At 37.7% G+C, this 20,172-nt stretch overlaps 1 protein-coding gene across 1 annotated transcript in view; it reads right to left on the bottom strand.

Annotated features, from left to right (window-relative positions):
* Window positions 1–1,525: 1,525 nt before the first annotated feature.
* dnajc6 (DnaJ (Hsp40) homolog, subfamily C, member 6) overlaps window positions 1,526–20,172 on the bottom strand; it is a 40,293-nt gene continuing 21,646 nt past the window's right edge. Inside the window, exons 7-19 of the mRNA XM_049479531.1 lie at window positions 19,269–19,463; window positions 18,427–18,535; window positions 17,217–17,296; window positions 15,017–15,210; window positions 14,816–14,842; window positions 13,364–13,759; window positions 12,472–12,627; window positions 11,001–11,100; window positions 9,743–9,897; window positions 8,660–8,974; window positions 7,484–7,632; window positions 6,784–6,960; window positions 1,526–5,966 (exon numbers count right to left, since the gene is read on the bottom strand). Of these exons, the coding sequence (XP_049335488.1) occupies window positions 5,865–5,966; window positions 6,784–6,960; window positions 7,484–7,632; window positions 8,660–8,974; window positions 9,743–9,897; window positions 11,001–11,100; window positions 12,472–12,627; window positions 13,364–13,759; window positions 14,816–14,842; window positions 15,017–15,210; window positions 17,217–17,296; window positions 18,427–18,535; window positions 19,269–19,463 (2,155 nt within the window). The 3' untranslated portion in view covers window positions 1,526–5,864. The remainder of the gene's footprint in view (window positions 5,967–6,783; window positions 6,961–7,483; window positions 7,633–8,659; window positions 8,975–9,742; window positions 9,898–11,000; window positions 11,101–12,471; window positions 12,628–13,363; window positions 13,760–14,815; window positions 14,843–15,016; window positions 15,211–17,216; window positions 17,297–18,426; window positions 18,536–19,268; window positions 19,464–20,172) is intronic.

Here is a 20,172-nt window from a genome sequence, read left to right as displayed (position 1 = left end):
CAGCTATGTAAAAAACAGATAGAAGAACCAACAGGGGTTGATGACTCCTTTTCTTGCAGTAACAAGATACTGCTTATTGCAAAACAATACGAGCAATCGAGTGTTCTGCAGAGACGCTTTGCATGCCTTAACTATTTGCGAGTCGAACCACAGGGAGCATGCAACATAACACTTGCATGTATTGTCCTGCCCAATGTTGCTACCAGACGCAATGTCCCTCTCTGTGATGTTCATGATGCACCTGAGCCTGTTGAAGAACCAGAACAAACTCTGGTGTTCTTTTCAATTGTTCGAAATTATTTTTGACAGCTTCATATCTGATAAATGTTTCTTTGACATTAATGTACAGTGATGAATGACAGTGACGTAGATGAAAAAATGAATATATTATTTTTGTTTGTTATTGAAATCTTTTGGGGGGTTTATTTAATGGGGTCAAGATTGTTTTTATTTTTACGTTACTATAGTAAAAGGCTTAATTGGTAGCCAATGTCTACTTTATTACTGTAACGGTTAAACAGGTCAAGTGCAAAATAGAAGTAAATGTATATACACTAAATTGTACAAATGTATTTTTTTTTACTTTAAAACTTTGATTTTAAAGTTTTACCACATTTACTTCCTGAAATCCCCCTTGAAATCCTACCCCTTGTTGGGATCAGGGTAATCCTGTTTTTTTGGATCAAAGTTATCCAAATCCTACTGAAAAGTTTTGAACAACAGAAACTGAAGGTTTGATCCATTTACAAACTAGGATTGGATTACGTGATCTGATCCGATTTCAGAATGCTTCTTTCCCTTTTGAACAACCCGTTTTCCAGATTTGATCCAATCCGATAACCAAAATCCGATCAGATTACCTCTGAACAACTGGCCCTAGGTGCTGTGAGGAAGAATGGCCACATAAAAAAAGTGGGAAACACTACCTTTTTTTTTTTTTTTTTTTTGTGAACATTTTCTGAAATGTGTTGCGGGGCCGAAATGCAGGAATGGATGTATATTATTTTATAAAATAATATATATAAAAAAAAAAGTCAAGCAAATAAAACATGAAATAGCTTGGGGTCATACTGTCATACTGTTCATACTGCAATCAAAGAAAAAAACTAAATAAATGTGAAATAATTATTTGGGTTATACATGGGGTCACAATTACTCCCTATAAAGGGGAGATTTGTTCTTTTATAATTCACATGAAAGTCATATTCAGTGCCCACTGCTGAAGGTCTGGAGGAGACGTCTTCTGAGAAAATTACAGGCTTTTAATAAAATGGCTACTTGTCCACTGTCATGCACCGTATTTACACTTTGGGTGCATTTCTACAGAGATCCACATGAACACAACAGCAGGTGGAAATGGAGGAGCTACTGAACGCGTTATGTGACTAAGAAAGCCAAAAAACTTACTGGTCCTCCTGGGTTTTTTTTTTTTTATTTCAGTCCGGATGCAGGAGTTTTATCACTAAGTAGAAGTGTGAAATATACTCAACATAATTCAAAAAGGAACAAGATGGAATTTGACTGATCACATTTTTCTCTCTTGCCCATTTATTTGTGCAGCGCACGTTACGTACAGCTTCAGATTGAGGGCGGGGAACAGAAAGAGAAGACACGAGAAAATAAAGTTCACATTTTTTTCAGTAATACTGATACAGCAGACAGGCAAACACAGAGCTGTATCCAAACCACTTTCTCACAGAGGACAGGATTATTAGAACACCACACATTCACTACTGTACACAGAGGTTAGCTTCAGAACATGACATCCTTAAGATTCAAGATAGTTCAGTTTAGTCCACGAGAGAGGGAGAGAAGGAGGTGGACACTCCATCCCCAATGGAGGGGTCTTTCCTTTAATGATAGTCCTTCAGTAAACCAAACCACTGAGAGTTTTACGTGGATTCAAACAAGTCTGTAGAACTGTAGAGTCCAGTGGATGGAGAGACGTAGATGAGTGAGAATAGGCTACAAAAAAGGAAAACTGGCCAGAAATCTCAAAAACAGTCTCCCTTCCAGTGGTTCACTATGATATATCTGAAAGGAAAATGATGTGAAACAGCAATGGGCATGTAGGTACTGTAAGTTAAAGCACATAGCTACTGTTAACTGTATTTCTATTGAGTCGTTCAAGTGCAAATATACTGAGAGAGAAAGGGCAGATAAAGTTTTGTGGCTAGACAACCTCTGGCCTATGTACCACTTACAGTCCTACACACTCCACAAGCCACCAGGGAAGTGTAAAGTTGAGCTTTAACACTCCGTCAGTGTCCTTCAGTGACAAGGACTGCACTGATCAAGCTATTTAGTTCTATAATTACAGAATGTAGTTCTTTGGTTACACCACAGGACCACCACAAAGCAGGTATCATTTGGGTGGTGCACTACTCATTAAACAAAGCAGTGACACTGATTTGCTTGGTGGTGGTGGTGTTAGTGTGTGTTGGATCAGACACAGCAGTTCTGCTGGAGTTTTTAAACACTGTGTACACTTACTGACCACTCTATTAGACACCTCTTCCTAACTGTTCCACCTTGTAGATGAGAAGTCACTGCCCACAGGCCACTGTTGGTAGACTATTCCTAATCCAGCAGTAACACTTCAGTGTTTAAAACCTCTAGCAGCAGTGCTGTGTCTAATCTACTCATACCCGCACAACACACGCTAACACACCACCCCCATGCCAGTGTCAAGCACATAATATCTCTAATATCTCTCTGGTGCTGAACATTGAAGAACATGGTTAAAGGAGGAAAACCCCAATGACTATGCAACTATGCAGACCAACAAAAGGACTATAGTCTGTAATTATAGAACTACAAAGTGATCCTAAGTGCTCAGTGGAGTTAAATGTGGATAAAAACGAATGGAAAAGTGTGTCTAAACAAAGAGGTGGTCATACTGCTATGCTTATCTGGTGTATATTTAGACCTACCGTATTTTTCTCACTATAAGGTGCACTTAAAACTTAATACTGTAATTTTCCCAAATATCTAAATTGCACCTTTTAATCCAATGTGTATGCATTTTACCAGTCAGGAATTAAGGAGCAGTAAAGCCACTCTGATGAAGTGCAACATTATACAGGAGTTTCAGTTTAGTTCTCTAGCACCGGGGCTGGAGTATCATTAGCATTAACAGCTAACCTCTATTTCCCCATTTAGAGGGGAGTATTATCGGCCTGTAGCCTGCTGCTAACCCCGGCTAGCACTGCTGGAGTAGTTAGCCGCTAATGCTCCAGTTTCAGTACTGGAGAAATTCGTGAATCTAAGCTTACTGTAAATAAACAGAAGCACTCTACTTACCCAAATAATCAGTTTACAGAAGAAAAATCTGTGTAGATTAACATTCAGTGCTTGTTTGACTTTATAAGAAAGTCTTTTTTTATTACAGTTTTGTTTACTTAGCTTAGCTTTACTTAACTCAGTTAGCTAAACCCCACCAGAACCCACCGGGGAGACCGGCTGAATTAGAAGTTCCTTATAGTGTCTATTAAAATGCGCCTTATAATGTGAAAATTTAAATGATATGTCACAATAAATAAAGGACACCTGTGGCTGAAGAAGAAATGTAGCTTTTACCTGTTTGTAATGGATAATCTTATAGAAGGAGAATTACAGTCATGTTGAGATTCATACACACGCACATTCACACACTCACTTAAACACACACACTCTTATAGCCCCCAAAAATGTTCAGTAAGAGTCCAGCAAAGAAACTGAGCAGACATATTATTTTACCTTTTTTCCTTGGAATTAATTTAACACTAAAATATATACACTTCCATATGACACCCAGGTGTCTTTTAAGTGACCCAGAAAGTTTATTATACCTCCTAACTAGACACTGTAACTTTTTAGCTATTAGACACTTAGTCGTCAGGTCAGTGAATATTAAGAGGGGGACAATATCCTGCTACAATGATATCACCGTTTAAAAAAGACATACTGTATGTACTTATATACTATATTGAATTATCAGTTTTATCCGATTTTAAGAAATATTGCATAAATATTTTAGACAAAAAAACATTTTGAAATAATAATATCAGTCTATCTAAATAAATTATACACATTCTACTGAGTTCTATGTCTGTCTATTCACGATAATGTAATGTATATATGAATGAACAGTAGAATGCTTTACTGCCATACTGTGACAATTTCCTATTGCCTTTTGAGAAAACAAAAATCTATAAAACATTACCAGTTAGAACTGACCATTTGTAAATGTAAGAAATGTCAGAAAGGTAAAACAAATGTTGAGTGAACTGATAGCTGAAGGTTTTTTTTTTTTTTTTTTTACTGTTTTTCTTTAATTTAATAATCTGAGTTCAATTCTTCAAAGTTAACCTAAACTTTGGGTTTAGGGTTTGCTGGACATACATTTTGGCTGTGACCGAAATGAGTACGGTTGCCGTTTTTCTCCTTATCCATATTTGAATAAAGTGTCATTTTAACATGATTTTGTGGACACTATAAACTCATAGCAATCATAAAAATATATAGCAAAGTACAACATGAGCTGAATGTGGACCAAAATGAATTTTGAGTGTCCTTACTAAACAACCAACAGGGGAAAAACTTGAGCTGACAGTGAGCCAAATTTTTACATCAGTTTCCAGCCAAATATATGTTTCATATCCACCAAAATTAGCTTTAACTTTACTCTGCCAATCATGTGCTTGAATATGTGACCAGTGCAGGCTCGTGTTTTACTGCTACTTAGTAAACCAAATAGTCTCTCCCTATATAGAGAAATACTAATAAAGGGGGTGGGGATTAATTTTGGTCACAGCCTCACTTTAGCCTCACTTTATCCAATTAGGGAAGCTGTTTATTACTCTTTTAATTAACTGAGCTGAGTGTGTTGGAGTGATTCTGTTGTGTGAATATTAGATAACAGTTTTTTTTACTCAATTATTGTTCACCAGTTTCTTCCTATGATGTGACGAAACCATTGCTCTTAAGAATATACTCTTGTAAACAGAACATCATTAAATACAGTGCAGCACATCCCATACACACATACATCAGTACAGTAGTCAGTAGAAACCAGGAGAAAGCTCAACTGCTAGCATCTATTTCACAGATTTAGTTAAACGCATCGCCAAAAATAGGGAGATAAGCAGCTTTCTGAAACACCAAAGAGCATGTAACCGATAAGCGATATTTCTAGATGCACTAGGCTTTCATTCTTACTGTGCTTTTTTGTCCCCAGAGCTTATAAACGTTCATCCGAAGTCCGTAGCGCTCTTTCAGCAGCCTGCAGCACTGTGTTAGTGTGCGCAAGTTAGTGCTTTAAAGCTTCGCTGGGCTTTTGTCTTGTAATGTATTGACAGTGCTGACAATGATGCTAACATGTCCTATTGCAAACCTCTGATCCTTGCTCTCCAATCCTGGAAAGGCCCTTGCTGAGTATCACTAAGGCTACACTTCAGTTTCATACTGGACCTAAACGTGATCTGCATTTTTCTGCAACATAATTCTCTCTTCTGTAAGATGTTCAGAAAAAAAAACTTCACATTCCTTCCACCACAATGAAACCGAACCAGCTACAAAAACAGAGCAGATACTCATTTTGATCCTTAAAAAAAAAAAGATATGTCGGTTATGCCTGTCTGTCACCATCATGCCTAAATTCACCCAGTCCTGGAAAACCACAATCTGAGTCATCCAGTCTGCTGACACTGTATCACGCTGTACAGGCGAAGACTGTGGAGTGTCTATTAAACGTAGCAGGATCCAGGAAGATGAGGAGGGCAGATAGGAGTGTTGAGAGGATGGAGTTGGGTACCACATGCTGACTGGTTGTGTTGTTAACAGCTGTAAGATGGGCTTTCTAATGGTGCCGTTTGCTGGAAGTCTCAGTACAGAGCTTTCTGTCCTTGGCTCTCAAATTCTGACCAGGCATCGTTTAGTTCCATAAAAATCATCTTGGCATATTGTTCATAGGGCTGTCCAGTTGCCTAAAAAAAGAAATAAGATATACAGATTTACTGTTACATTTACGAATAGTATCTATTATTGCATATACTAGCACATATACAATCAAATATTACCTTTTCTGAAACTCTTCCACAATTGTTAAATACAGATTGGTAAACCTCTCAGTGGCTTTTAGTTATTATGCCTACATTGTAAGTTAATTTGATTGATTGGATTTTTTTGTTACATCAATTGCTTTGCATAATAATTCTACTTTGAATATAACATTCAAAGTAGAATTATTATGCAAAGCAATTGATGTAACAAAAAAATCCAATCAAATTAACTTACAATGTAGGCATAATAACTAAAAGTCACTCAGAAGAAAGTTGGGCCAGGTCAGGTGAATAAAATAAATTGAGTTTTTAGATTTAATTCAAATATGTCATTCCATCTATTTTACCGTACATTCATTTTAAAATGTCTAGTTGTGGTCTCTACTATGAATAAATGCCATGTGAGCTGTTTTCTGTGAAAAAAGGGCTTTGGTGATCCGGTATAATGCTGCTGTAGTCCCGTGAAGGACTGTGTGTGTCTTAGAGTATCTGTAAAATGCAAAATCTACAGGAGATCTTACGTAAACCTAGTTACTTACACAAAGGTGGGTAGTCCAGGTCAGGAAAGGGACTGAACAACCCACACTGGCTAACAAATAATAGCTAGATAGCTAAGTAGAGGACAGACTAAAGAACTTTCACATTTACATATAGTAAGCATAGACAGTAGCTTAAGAATCATAACAGTTTTTTTAACAATGTAAATGGACTTCTCTTAAAACATAAATGGAGATCCTCTCACCTTGTCAGGGTGGACTACAAGCACAGCCTTCCTGTAGACCTTCTTCACCTGTTCTGGAGTGACCAGGTCTGCCATGCCCACAGGCTTCCAGCGTGTTTCTCCTTCCCACAGCACCGTGTTCATGGTGGACAGCAGCGCACGGATGTTGCGCTCCTTGCCCTCAATCCAGTCCAGGATCTAGCACACACAAATACAAACAAAATCTATGGCCATACTCAAATTCTACTTAAAAAAGTTACTTGCAGTCCCTTTATCAGGGATACATAATGATGTTGATACTATACATTCAACTCTGGAAAAAACCCAAATCCTGTAATAGATCATTTATATTTATTTATTATTTATAACCTTGATGTGAAGTACAAGTCCTATAGCCTATTGTGCTGCCTGAATAAATTTGAGATGTCACAAGAACCTAATATGTTGGTACCCAGTTGATACCAAAATTATGAAAACATTAAGTGACTAGTTTTCTGTGGTATTTAAGGTACTAAAACTACCAGATCCTTCACAGTTTTTTTAACCAAAAGCTGAAATACTTTAGTGGACTTTTATTTTTGTTAATTATTTTTGTCACAGGAACTGGTGACAAACAACAATCATAGAATTTCAATAATATTGGTACTGATTGCCATATTTCTGGTATTGTGACATCCCTAGACTGAATGATGCTTGTTTTGTGTTTTGTTTTATCGGTTACCTTGAGTTTCTCAGGGTCCATCTCTTTTGCCATCTCCTCTTTTCTCATCTCGGCTATAGTCCTTGGGCCTTTCCTTTCCTTACTGCCTGTGAAGCCTTGGCCAGAGAGCAGGTCATCAAAGTTAGCATCTGTGGCCTTCGGTTTGGTTCCTGGACGAAAATGAAGGCACAAATATATTACTGGTTTAATAGCAGAATAGTCATTTGCTGTGTGCTCTACTTCATATTACTTAGTAATTTATTTTAATCCATAAGAGCCCAGAGCCATGTCTGAATAATGATGCCAAACTCAACATTTTATCAGATAATTTTAGTGAGCATTTTTTTTCTTATTGTGGACACAAATTTTATGGTCAAAATCCTGATGTAAGATACATGACACAACAGTTTTATAACTTGTATTTTGACATTATTTTCTAGAAATCATACAAGAACTTATATGGAATGTAAAACGTTTAATTAATTTGAATGGTTTAATGGTTAAAGTAGACTTTTAAAAGATGCTCCATTTATTTCAAGGATTAATCCAGCACTCCTACCTTCTGTAAATTCACATGTAACAAATTCACATACTGTCCTGTAGTGATGCTCTTAGGATGTTCAATATATGACACTAAAGAACTTAAAGTTAAGGATGGAATTGAAGGAAGGAGTTCTTTAAGAAACTTTACACATCTTTTAAAGGGTCTGAGACACCTATTTTACCATGGTCTCTTTTGGGTTAAATTGACTTTTTAAATAACTGACTGTATTTGCTAAAACATTAAAACATTAAAACCACTCATAGAGGACATGAACTCTGATTGTCTTATAACAGCAACATGTCGTGGTCTGGGATGTATGTTATCCAGTGTATGTCATTTTTATTCTTTTATTATTTAGACAATGGTTTGTGACATATCGCACAGTACACCGGTTATGTATGGACTCACACACACTAGTGAAAGTACACACAGTGAAATACAGTGAGCATATGCTATCACTGAGGCACCTGGGAATGGTTAAGGTATGGTTAAGGGAAGTGGCAGTTTGACACCCCAGGTAGTAAACCCACAAATTTGTCACCAATAAACCCAGTGCTCTAACTGCTGAGCCACCACTTCCCAAATGTACCTGTTTCATCAGACTGTAATACAACTAGACTATCCATTTAAAGGATTTGTAGTCTGCTACATACCCATGTTACATTGTGCTTTAACCCCTGTGCCCCCGGGTGAAGCCCCACCCATGAAGCTGACGTTGTAGTTGGGCCTGTTCTGTGGAGAGCTGTGGGGCATAGAGGGTGCTGGAGCTTTAGGCTGGGACTGGGGCTGCCACCCGCTGCCTCCGCCCGGCTGCCATGACGGTAAGCCTGTGCTGGGTTGCCAGCCTCCAGCGGTGGTCGTGTTGGTGTTCTGGGGGGAGGGAGCCAGTCTCTGGGGAGAACCCATGGGAGGGAAGCCTCCTCCGGTGCCTGTAGGAGTGGTGGGCTTACTGGAGAATCCTGAGCCACCTACACAAAAGGTGAAATGGGAATAGTAATGCGTGCAGATTAAGATTTCTATGTGGTGGCAGTACAAAGTCAAAGTTAAAAATTTAACCAAACCACCTTGCACATATTTAAGTCATTATCAAATACTGTGGGGTGAGTATGCCAATAACCAACCAATAGCTATATTAACTTTGTAAATTACATTTTACAGTTACTAGTTACTACTAGGGGTGGGCAATATTATATCGTATACAATATATCGTGACACAGAAATATCATGATATTATATTCGTGATAATAGGGATCTTCTGTCTTAAAAGTAGCCTATTAATTACTGTGAAGCTTTGGGTGTATTTATTGTATAATTGTTTTTGTTTGCAGTTTATATGCATGCACTAAATATTCTGCAATATTATCTGCTGCATTATACTATAATACTATATTATTTATTTTGCCACATTATGATTATACTGTTATACTATTATACTGTATTCCTAAAACGAATTAATTATTTTAGTTTTCCTATATCGCCAAATATATCGTTATCGCAAAATACCCTGAAATATCGTGATATTATTTTAGAGCAATATCGCCCACCCCTAGTTACTACAGTAATTTTTTGCTTGTACAATTTATTGTCAGTAAAGTGCATTTTAAATACACTTAAATAGTACAGATATAGTAATCATAACTTGAAAATAACAGTTAAATTTACTTTAATTGCAATGACAATGGGTGGTTTCCCAAATTCTAATAAGTAAAATCAACTTATCAGATTTTACAGTGTACCTCCTAGACTGGCTCCAAGATTGCCCAAGTCAGCAAAGGGGTCCAGAGTATTTGGTTTGGGCTGGTGAGTAGGAGTACTGTGAACAGAGCCTGTAGGACTCGTCCCAGCCGACTTGCTGCCCATGCCGAAACCACCACCAGCTGACAAAGAAACACTTAGCTTGTAACATATGCCCACTTTCTTAGTGTGTATTGAAAAATATTTTAATACAGTTTGAGTTAAAACAATGTTACAAACAACATCAATATTGTTCTATAATTTTTTTTATAATTACCTAAAGAGTACATGAAATGCACTATTTAAGTTTTCAAGGATTCAAGTCGAGTCCTAATTGTCATTTGCATTACATGGGGTACATGAGGTGGAATGAAATTGTATTCTCACGGTCCAGTTTACACCCAAAAGAGCAATTGTTAATAGATAAATATAAAGATGAAATAAAATAAAATACAATAAAATAGAAATGTAGTTAATTTACATAATCGATAAATGTAATTACTTATTTTTATATACATATACTGTAGATGAGAGGTGTGTTATATCATATCGTACCTGATAATATCGCCAATACTTTTGTTACAGTATAAACAATTCCATATCGGGATATTGCAAAATACCTGAAAGCAGTCTATTTTGTATTTACCATTTTGCCATTTACTATAGCTACTAACTTTTAATTGTTTGCAGTTTACATGTAGACATTAAATATGCTTTAGTTGTATGTTTGTGGTTACATGAATATATTTGTGTTAAATTTTTAATTGTGTTACACTATTATGATTTTATATAAAACTTGGTAAGCTACTGTTTAAGAAAAAGACAAATGCTTTTAGACCTTTTTTTCTGCTGAATGTATGAAACTGTTATTTTTCTACGAAATAAAACATTTATATTTATTTTGTTGCAGTAGCATATGCTTTAAATGTTTTGTATATAATAGTCTTAATAAATTATGAATAAATAGTAACAAATAATACATGTTTTTTCATATAATCAAAAATAATATTATTGCAAAAACACACTGGAAATATAGTGATATTATTTTATTATAGTGATCTTATTTTATTACCCTACTGTAGATAATATTAGAATATATTAAATTCTAAAAAAAAACACATACATACCTAGCTCTCAATTAATCTAGAAGCATCTAGAGGCAGTCCATAATATTTTCTGTTGTATGTCTAATATCATAATGTCATTGATAAAGCTGCCAGCAGGTGTCCCAGTTGAGTTTTTGTTGGTGTGTAGTTTTACTTGCCTGGAGGAGCAGGTCTGTTCCAGTCCCATCCACCCATATTGTTCTGCTGCTGGATGTTAACTGTGGGTGTAGTGGGCGGCCCGGGGGAGCTGCGGCCTGGGCAGGGGATTAGCATGTTATCACTGGCAGTGCAATTTTAGCTCATTCAGCAATGCAGGGTGCCAAGCAACCAGCCTGGCCTATGGTATTGTTTAGACTGAGAAAACAAAGTGGTCTCTGGCATGTTTCTTTAAAATCACATTGCATTATGCAGTTCATAAGATTAAGATGAGATTATGCAAAATTAGTGAGCCTGAATAAATTCTTGTCATGCAAACCCATTATTATAAGTATTATATTGATTAGATAGCAGCAATATTTATACTCAAATAAAAAAGAGTGTGTTATTAAAGAAGAAATCAGGTGAAAAATGGACAGAGTAACAAATTCAAAATTTGTTCCAAAATACATTGCTTTTAGCAGGCTTAAAAGTTCTAGTGATAGGGGCATAGGAATTGCTATTTTTTTTGCTAAGTTGAGTGAAGAGTGCTGAGAACAGATTGCTAAATAAATTATGTGAAAATGCATAAATTTCAGCTATTGCTGAAAATATCTCTAAAAGATTGATGCATTTAATTATGCAATCTGTCCCCCTATGCTACATATTTGTTTGTTCTTATCAATATACTGTGTATATAAATAGTGTTTTTAATAAGCTACCTTAATAAGCCTTTGAAAGTTCTCGGTGCCTCTTAGTAAATTCCCCTCAGGGTCCTCAGATTTCTACTAATGAAGTATGGAGCTACTTTGGTGTAAAAATAGCGATTTCTTTCCATGGGCAACACTATGCCCCTATCACTAGCAGTGTATGCCTGTTGTAAGCATTGGCTAAAAGTGCTGTATTTTGGAATGTGGGGGGAGAGTGGAGGTGGGCTATTCAACAAAAGTTCATACTCGTTATCATATTTCACTACACACCAGATTTCTACTTTAATATCACGACATGCTGGATCACTGATTTTTCACAAAATTTATTGCAGGGAAAAAAAGGTCCTTATAATAATTATTCATTTTAAACAGATGCTATGAGACCATTTTGTTAACACACTCACGACTTGACCTTTGCATGCAAACGCAAATAACGCCCTTCAAGAAAAACACACTTTAATATCTGTCCGCATCACGAAAACCTCATTATTCACGACATCCATACACTTTCAAACCTCTAATACAAATGCACCACCATCCAGGACAAGCTGGAACCACAAGGACCAGTAGCACGTCCACTCCGTCCATAGCAGAAAAGTGTAAATAAAAGCCAGTATATGAAAGGCACAGTTATGGCTGCACAGTTAGTGGCACATTAAAGTCTGCAGACCTTACAACAAAACAGCTTGGTGGCTGTCATAGAAACAAGCTGCCCACACAAACACACTGCGAACACACGCTGGCAGCTGAGAGTGCAACAGGCATAGGTGCATGCCTTACCCATGCCTATGTTCTGCATAGTGGGAGATGGAGATCGTGCGGCATGCAGGAAGGGGTCTGGCTGCCCCATATTACCTGGACCCAGGAATGCCCCCATGAAGTCTTGAGGTTTTGGGGCAGGTGCAGCTGCAGGCTGTGACCCAAATGGGTCAAATGCTGAAAGAAAAAAAACATTCATATGAAATACTTATCCAGTAAGTGACCATGCAACTAGGGATGGGCAATATAACATAATTTCTGAATCAGAAAAACTGAAAGAAAAAAAAAACGGAAAAATTACAAAACTCTCTCTCGTTAGCTGTATGTTCTTAATTGAACTGTGCAGCACATCACGTTAACCTGTGTGGGTTGTGGCTTCCAAACCTGTTCACTGCCACCCCCCAGTCCTATTTCCATACCCCAGGTTGCCAGGTATAAACAAAAGCACACAAACAGTGTGCTTCGGTCAAGGAAATGCCCGGGCTAGCTATTTTCCGGCTTAACAGGTAATCACTGAGCATCAGTAAGGTTGCTATACATAGCTAGATCATTTTCATTTCACCACCAATAGCATAGTAGAGATGGCCATTTTGGACACTGAAACGTATACATTCATCTACATGATCAGCTACAGAGTAAGCCTTTGGTCTAAAGTCTCTTTTCACTTGCCAATCTGTGTCAATCTGGCAACCTACGTGAGCTTTGTGTAGGAGGAGAAAGGGAAGAAAACTCTATCCAGTGTTTGGAAATGGTAAGTGCAACTGTATTGCTGTATTTATTATTAAAAAGAATTGATATTTAGACATTATTTTTGGCGTTTTTAGTCATATTGCCCAGCCCTACATGCAATCAAAATGGTCAGGTCAGAATACCATAGACAGGTGTTCTAACATAGTAAGAGAAGAATATTTACTATCTGCAGATCGAGGTGAGGGGCAGGGCGATGAAGATGCAACAGATTTCCTGGGCGTGGACTGGGCGGAGCCAGGGCCACTTGCAGGCTGTGTAGGTGGAGCTCCAAACAGATCCCCCAGCAGGTCAGTGGTGGTGGTAGTAGTCTGTGGATGTGAAGAAGAAGTCACAGGCCGCTGAACATCACCCCCATCCAGACCCAGCAGGTCCACGTCCTCAGCTGGTGGCGGTGGTGCAGGAGCAGCCTGAGCCTCTGCTTTCTTTGCTACCTTGGCTTTCTCACTGCTGGCGTTGCTCTGCTGGCTGGAGAGGGAAAGCATCTCGTCGTCGGAGGGCTCGCTCTCTTCATTCGGCCCCAGACGGCCCCCTCCTGGGCCCCCGTGTCCCTGGGCAGGATCTAAACAACAGACCAAGAGAATCAGTTTTCAAGAATGGAAAGTATGTGATTTAAAGGAGTAATTTGAATATGCCAACACGGCCTACACTGAGGGGTGTGCCATATCGTATCGTAAGCAATAATATTGCCAAAATTAAAATCACTGAAATATTGTGCTATTATTTTAGGGCAGCATTTATAGTATAATGCTAATACTCTTCAGAGGCTATTTACTGGGATTCAACTTAATAGTAGTTTAATATGATTACTCCAATGCTCAACTCACTAATATTATGTCCTTTTGTATGATAATTGTGTTTATGGACAAGTAAAAATGCAGCATAAGCCAGATATCTGTCTTACTGTTACTGAGTTACTGAGTTATCTCTCTAAAAAAAGCTTACGTCCAGGTTTTGCTGGAAGGTTTTTTAAATGCTCTAAGCTGGTTTTTGATGCTCAAGGTGGTTGAGAAACATACCACATACTGGTTAACTCCTGACCAGTATAATGTATGTTTCACTTAATTTTGATCATGCTGGGTCTTCCAGCATTCTGACACTTGTCATGCCGGTCCTGTTGGTCAACCAGCGAAGGTCATGCTGGTCAACAAGCTTAGTCATGCCTTCTATGGCACTTTTTTTCTTATACACACAAGACACTGAGGATCAAGCTACATTAAACTGTCTACTTTGGAAATGGAATGTCCTATCCAATTTATACAGTTCCTTTTATAAGATTTTGGCATGTCAGCGTAAAGCTTTATGGTGGTGGATTAACACAATTAAGTTCAAACATTTTGTTAAGTTTTAAAAAGTCAGAAATCTTGAAAAATTGGTGCTCTGCATCAGTGACACAGTGTGTTCCGGTAAATTGACTTTCTCTATTGACAATTCTATTTTCTTTTCTGACAGTGTTATTTTGCAGTATTATTTTGCAGAAGCTTTACAGGCACATTACATGACATCACATCATCTATTTCTATTAAATGTTCTAACCTTTTCAGCAACTATTCACTAACTATTCACTATTTATCTACTTTATATAACATTTTCACTAGACATCTACACTAATTCTTACCTTCCAGGTCCAATCCCTCCATTTCATCTTAGGAAAGAATAAAGGTGGAATACAGAGGATACAGAGAGATCCAAAGGTTTTCTGTTAAAGTGTTTGTTTTTGAGCCTTCAGTAGTATAAAATCCTTATTCTCTCAGTCAGTCAGAGTCTGTGGGGAATATGCATAAGTCTGCATGTGTATTAGTCAGTATATGTGTGTTACCTGCGATGGCGAGTGCGTCCTTGTGTTCCTGGTGGCAGGAGAAGAGCACGTTTGGGCTCAGGTCTTTGGTTGGGAACTGTTCCCAGGGTGGTGTGAGATCTTTCTGCTTCTCTGTGTTCTCCACCTCAATATCTAGCAGGACGTGGAACAGCTGAGGATATTTCTCTGGAGAGTCGCAAGCATCCAGGTCTGACCTGCACACATAGAAGATCAAGAGAAAGATAATTAACTTCAATAGAACTTTCGCTGTACCGTAATCACTTTTATTCAAGTATAGAGAGGAAGGACCTCAGATCAACACATTACTATCTAGATACCAGCGTTACATTATGCTTATAAACAGGACAATGCTGTGCAACTTTAGCTAAGAGCACAGTATATGAGAAGAAACCATAAATACAACACTGTATATACAGTTGTGGTCAAAAGTTTACATACACTTGTAAAAAAACATAATGTTATGGCTGTCTTGAGTTTTCAATAAGTTCTACAACTCTTATTTTTCTGTGATAGAGTGATCGGAACACATACATGTTTGTCACAAAAAACAGTCATAAAATTTGGTTCTTTCATAAATTTATTATGGGTCTGCTGAAAATGTCACCAAATCTGCTGGGTCAAAAATATACATACAGCAACATTAGTATTTGGTTACATGTCCCTTGGCCATTTTCACGGCAACTAGGCGCTTTTGGTAGCCATCCACAAGCTCCTGGCAAGCTTCAGGTCGAATGTTTGACCACTCTTCTTGACAGAATTGGTGCAGTTCAGCTAAATGTGATGGTTTTCTTGCATGAACCCGTTTCTTTAGCACTGTCCACATGTTCTCAATGGGGTTTAAGTCAGGACTTTGGGAAGGCCATTCTAAAACCTTAATTCTAGCCTGGTTTAGCCATTCCTTTACCACTTTTGATGTGTGTTTTGGGTCATTGTCTTGTTGGAACACCCAACTGCGCCCAAGACCCAACCTTCGGGCTGATGGTTGATGCAGTTTTCCTGCAGAATTTGGAGGTAATCCTCCTTCTTCATTATCCCATTTACTTTCTGCAAAGAACCAGTTCCACTGGCAGCAAAACATCCCCAGAGCATAATACTACCACCACCATGCTTGACAGTAGGCATGGTGTTCCTGGGATTAAAGGCCTCACCTTTTCTCCTCCAAACATATTGCTGGGTGTTGTGGCCAAACAGCTCAATTTTTGTTTCGTCTGACCAGAGAACTTTCCTCCAGAAGGTTTTATCTTTGTCCATGTGATCAGCAGCAAACTTCAGCCGAGTCTTAAGGTGCCTTTTCTGGAGCAAGGGCTTCTTTCTTGCACGGCAGCCTCTCAGTCCATGGCGATGTAAAACACGCTTGACTATGGAGACTGACACCTGTGTTCCATCAGCTTCCAAATCCTTGCAGACCTGCTTCTTGGTGATTCTTGGTTGACTCTTGACCATCCTGACCAATCTCCTCTCGGCAGCATGTGATAGCTTGCGTTTTCTTCCTGATCGTGGCAGTGACACAACTGTTCCATGCACTTTATACTTGCGTATAATTGTCTGCACAGTTGCTCTTGGGACCTGTAGCTGCTTTGAAATGGCTCCAAGTGACTTCCCTGACTTGTTCAAGTCAATAATTCGCTTTTTCAGATCCACACTGAGTTCCTTTGACTTTCCCATTGTAGCTTTTGTAGCTGAGTCTAATCACTGGGTCAAATGAGCCCTATTTAAATGGGCTCATGAGAAGTCAACAGCTGTAGTCAATCAGAATCACTTACAAGAAGTGAAGAGGCCATGACATGAAGCTAATTTGATTGACACAACTTGCTACATCACCAAAATTGACAAATTTTGTTGCTGTATGTATATTTTTGACCCAGCAGATTTGGTGACATTTTCAGCAGACCCATAATAAATTTATGAAAGAACCAAATTTTATGACTGTTTTTTGTGACAAACATGTATGTGTTCCGATCACTCTATCACAGAAAAATAAGAGTTGTAGAACTTATTGAAAACTCAAGACAGCCATAACATTATGTTTTTTTACAAGTGTATGTAAACTTTTGACCACAACTGTAACTGTATTTAATATATACGTATATGCAAGTGATAATACAGGCACAACTTGACACACACACAAACACAAAAACTCATGAAACAAAATGATAAAAGCTTAATTTTAATCAATCAAAAAAACGCAAATAATTCTTACCTTACGAACTTCAAGAATGTGGTGCCAGGAGCAATAAAGCCAGTATGGAATTGAATCTGGAATATCTGTGTGTTTGTCACCTGCAAACAAAACAAACCATCAATCCAAAACTTTTAATAGCTTTAGGTCTCTATTTTAGCAATCTAAAGGCAAGTCGTCAACCGTGCACAGAGCAGCTTGATTAGAAAATCATGTGTAAATGTGTCTTTGCTGTCATAACAATGGGTAAAGTATGCCTTGTGCAGCTTGAAATGCACAGAAAGCATCTACTAATTCTTTTAATTAATCATGTGTGTGTTTTGTGTGTAAGGTAAAATAAGCCAATTAGCATGTCTCTTGCCATTCCCTTTAACATCCAGGTGCACTCTGACTTTGGCATATTGGTGTCTTAATGGTGCAGTGCTTCTGCGCTTCTCAGCAGTTGAAACTGACCTGCACGTTTATGCAAGCAGGTAATTTACAGGAACAGCAATGTTATTTTATTTTGTATTCTGTTTATTATTGATGTAAATGTGTGTGTGTGTGTGTGTGCAATTTGACTGTTGTCAGGGTTTTAATCAGTCAGTGGAGCACCTGAGTTTTCTGTTTCCAAGATAACATTACGCCAGAAATTTACCTGAACCCACCTCACTTCCCATTGACATAGATATATTCACAAGCACCTTTGCTATTTAGATGACACAGGTGCAAGGTGTGAAAATAAACTGTTGCCAGGATGAAAGATAACAATGAGCATCATTATGCTCCCTTAGGATTAATATAATGGTTTTGTCAACATGAGCAAAAAAGTGGGTAGAACTAATCTGTTTGAAACTAAACTGAAATGAAATGGTATTTAGTATCTTAAGTCTGGATTAAGCCATTCACGTTGTGTGACAACTGAATTTGACTGAATTTCATATTTAAAATAGCATAATAGTTTTATTTTGGCCAAAATATGTTTGCATTTTTTACCAGAATAAATTTTAATCTTGCCATTCAAATCACCACCTTTAAATCCATGCATCACAGTCAACTGATGCATTTTGACACACCTAATTACTAGTGGTGTACAAGATCACAAAACTCATTGTTTGGAGCAGATCACGCAACAGCAAAAAAGAGACGAATGAGAGATAGTTATAGCTATTGTTATGGCTATTGTTTTGTTTGAACAGTTGATCAGTCAAAAAAAATCTTCCAACACTTTCATTAATTAATTGACTCCTACCTTGGCCTGTAGTGCATGGGAGCGCATGTGATAGACTGAGACCACAACATCTCCTTGGACGCTCACTCCCAGAGAAAACTGTACCTTTCCCTCCTGCACTCTGTACTCCCTAATTGGGGCAAAGGAAGAAGAGGATGTAAAGATGATTCGTAGTTCCTAAAGAATACAGTATCTTGTCCAAAATGGGTTTTTGTGGTGTGATTGTATGTTTTGTTGTGACACTGCATAAAATGTAAATAGAATAGAACATAGGATAGCTTTGTTTTGCAGCTCTACTAATAAAAAATACAATAAGAGCACAATAATTGTACTAAAAAAGTTGCATAGGTATAAAGGACTATTTTGGATAAGCAGAGTCTCATAAGAAGCAAAGTTGCTTCTTATGAGAGGTTCAATAATATGTGAAAAAACTGTGTCTAAAACTTATGGAACAATTTCTTAAAAACTGTAAAGACTCATCTACAGTACATGGTATAATTAAATGATTAAATGAATCTGGAGAAATCCCTGTGCACAAGAGATACAAGGCAGACGATCAATAGACTGTCAGGCCCTCAGGCATCACTGCATTAAAAACAGGCATGATTGTGTACTAAAATGACTGCATGGGCTCAAGAATACTTACATTGTTAGTATATACAGTTACAGCAGCCGAACGTTTTTGAATTTAAGGTTGTATTATGACAGCCCAATAAACCTGTCTATTATTATGAGATATTAGCATAACATTAGCCTTGCTATAAAGGCACACGCTGCAACTTGAAAAATGCTAGATGTTGACTATTTAACCTGTGTTTCTTTTTCTGCACACACAATCTCACACACACACAAGCCTGACCTACCTCATCCTCTCATACTCCTGCGCTGTGGAGAAGATTTTGGTCTCGCCGATCAGCACATCGCAAAAGGGCCGGCAGCCACTGCGCTGTTTGTTGAAGCAAGGGATCGGGCTCATGGTGACAGCTTTGATGACCAGTGGCTTAGAGTGGGGCACTGTGGGTTTCTCTGACACCATGCTGCACACATAGCCTACGTACCTGACCACACACATATAAACAGACAGGAATTTTAGACTAGCAGCAGTTTTTACATGACATTAATCATAGTATTGTTAAGCTAAAAAGTGTAGCAATAAGGCCTGTGTTTAATGGGGTGGCCAGGTAGTCCAAAAAGTCTTTAACCCCAAGCAGATAATGTGTTTTGTACTGCTGGAAATCATAGTGTGTGGATAATGAATGAGAAGACCATAAAAGTTGGGGTCTGCTTAGCTTTGATACATTATTTAGGATCCCGAATTAGATTGGCAGTGTCCAAAACCCTACATGCTAATGCTAATTAGCAACCAGGCTAATTGGTATGAAAAATAGTACACCGCCATTAAAAGCATCTACTAATTTATGTTATATACACATATCCCTAATAAAAAATATGAAAGATGAATATAACCTTAGAAACGTATACACATCAAATTAAATAAAGAAGCAAAAGATTATTTCTTATCACCTCAATTACCTTATATTTACATAAGATACTGTGACTTACACTATATATATTGTTTCAGCATCAATATTGCAGTGCAATTGACAAATTTAATGACATGCAATGTCAAATTTAATGTTTCGATACAAAAATGTTTTTCCATGTCTAATAAGGCAGATTATTTCTCTCCAACATTATTTTTTTACTCCAATATTCAATATACAGAGATCATTATTAATATTATGACATGCTGGATCACTGACTTCT

Source organism: Astyanax mexicanus, chromosome 5 (genome assembly GCF_023375975.1).
Source record: "Astyanax mexicanus isolate ESR-SI-001 chromosome 5, AstMex3_surface, whole genome shotgun sequence".
NCBI classification, from domain to species: Eukaryota; Metazoa; Chordata; class Actinopteri; order Characiformes; family Acestrorhamphidae; genus Astyanax; species Astyanax mexicanus.
Note: the sequence above shows the minus strand (reverse complement) of the source record. Positions and strands in the feature narration are given on the sequence as shown.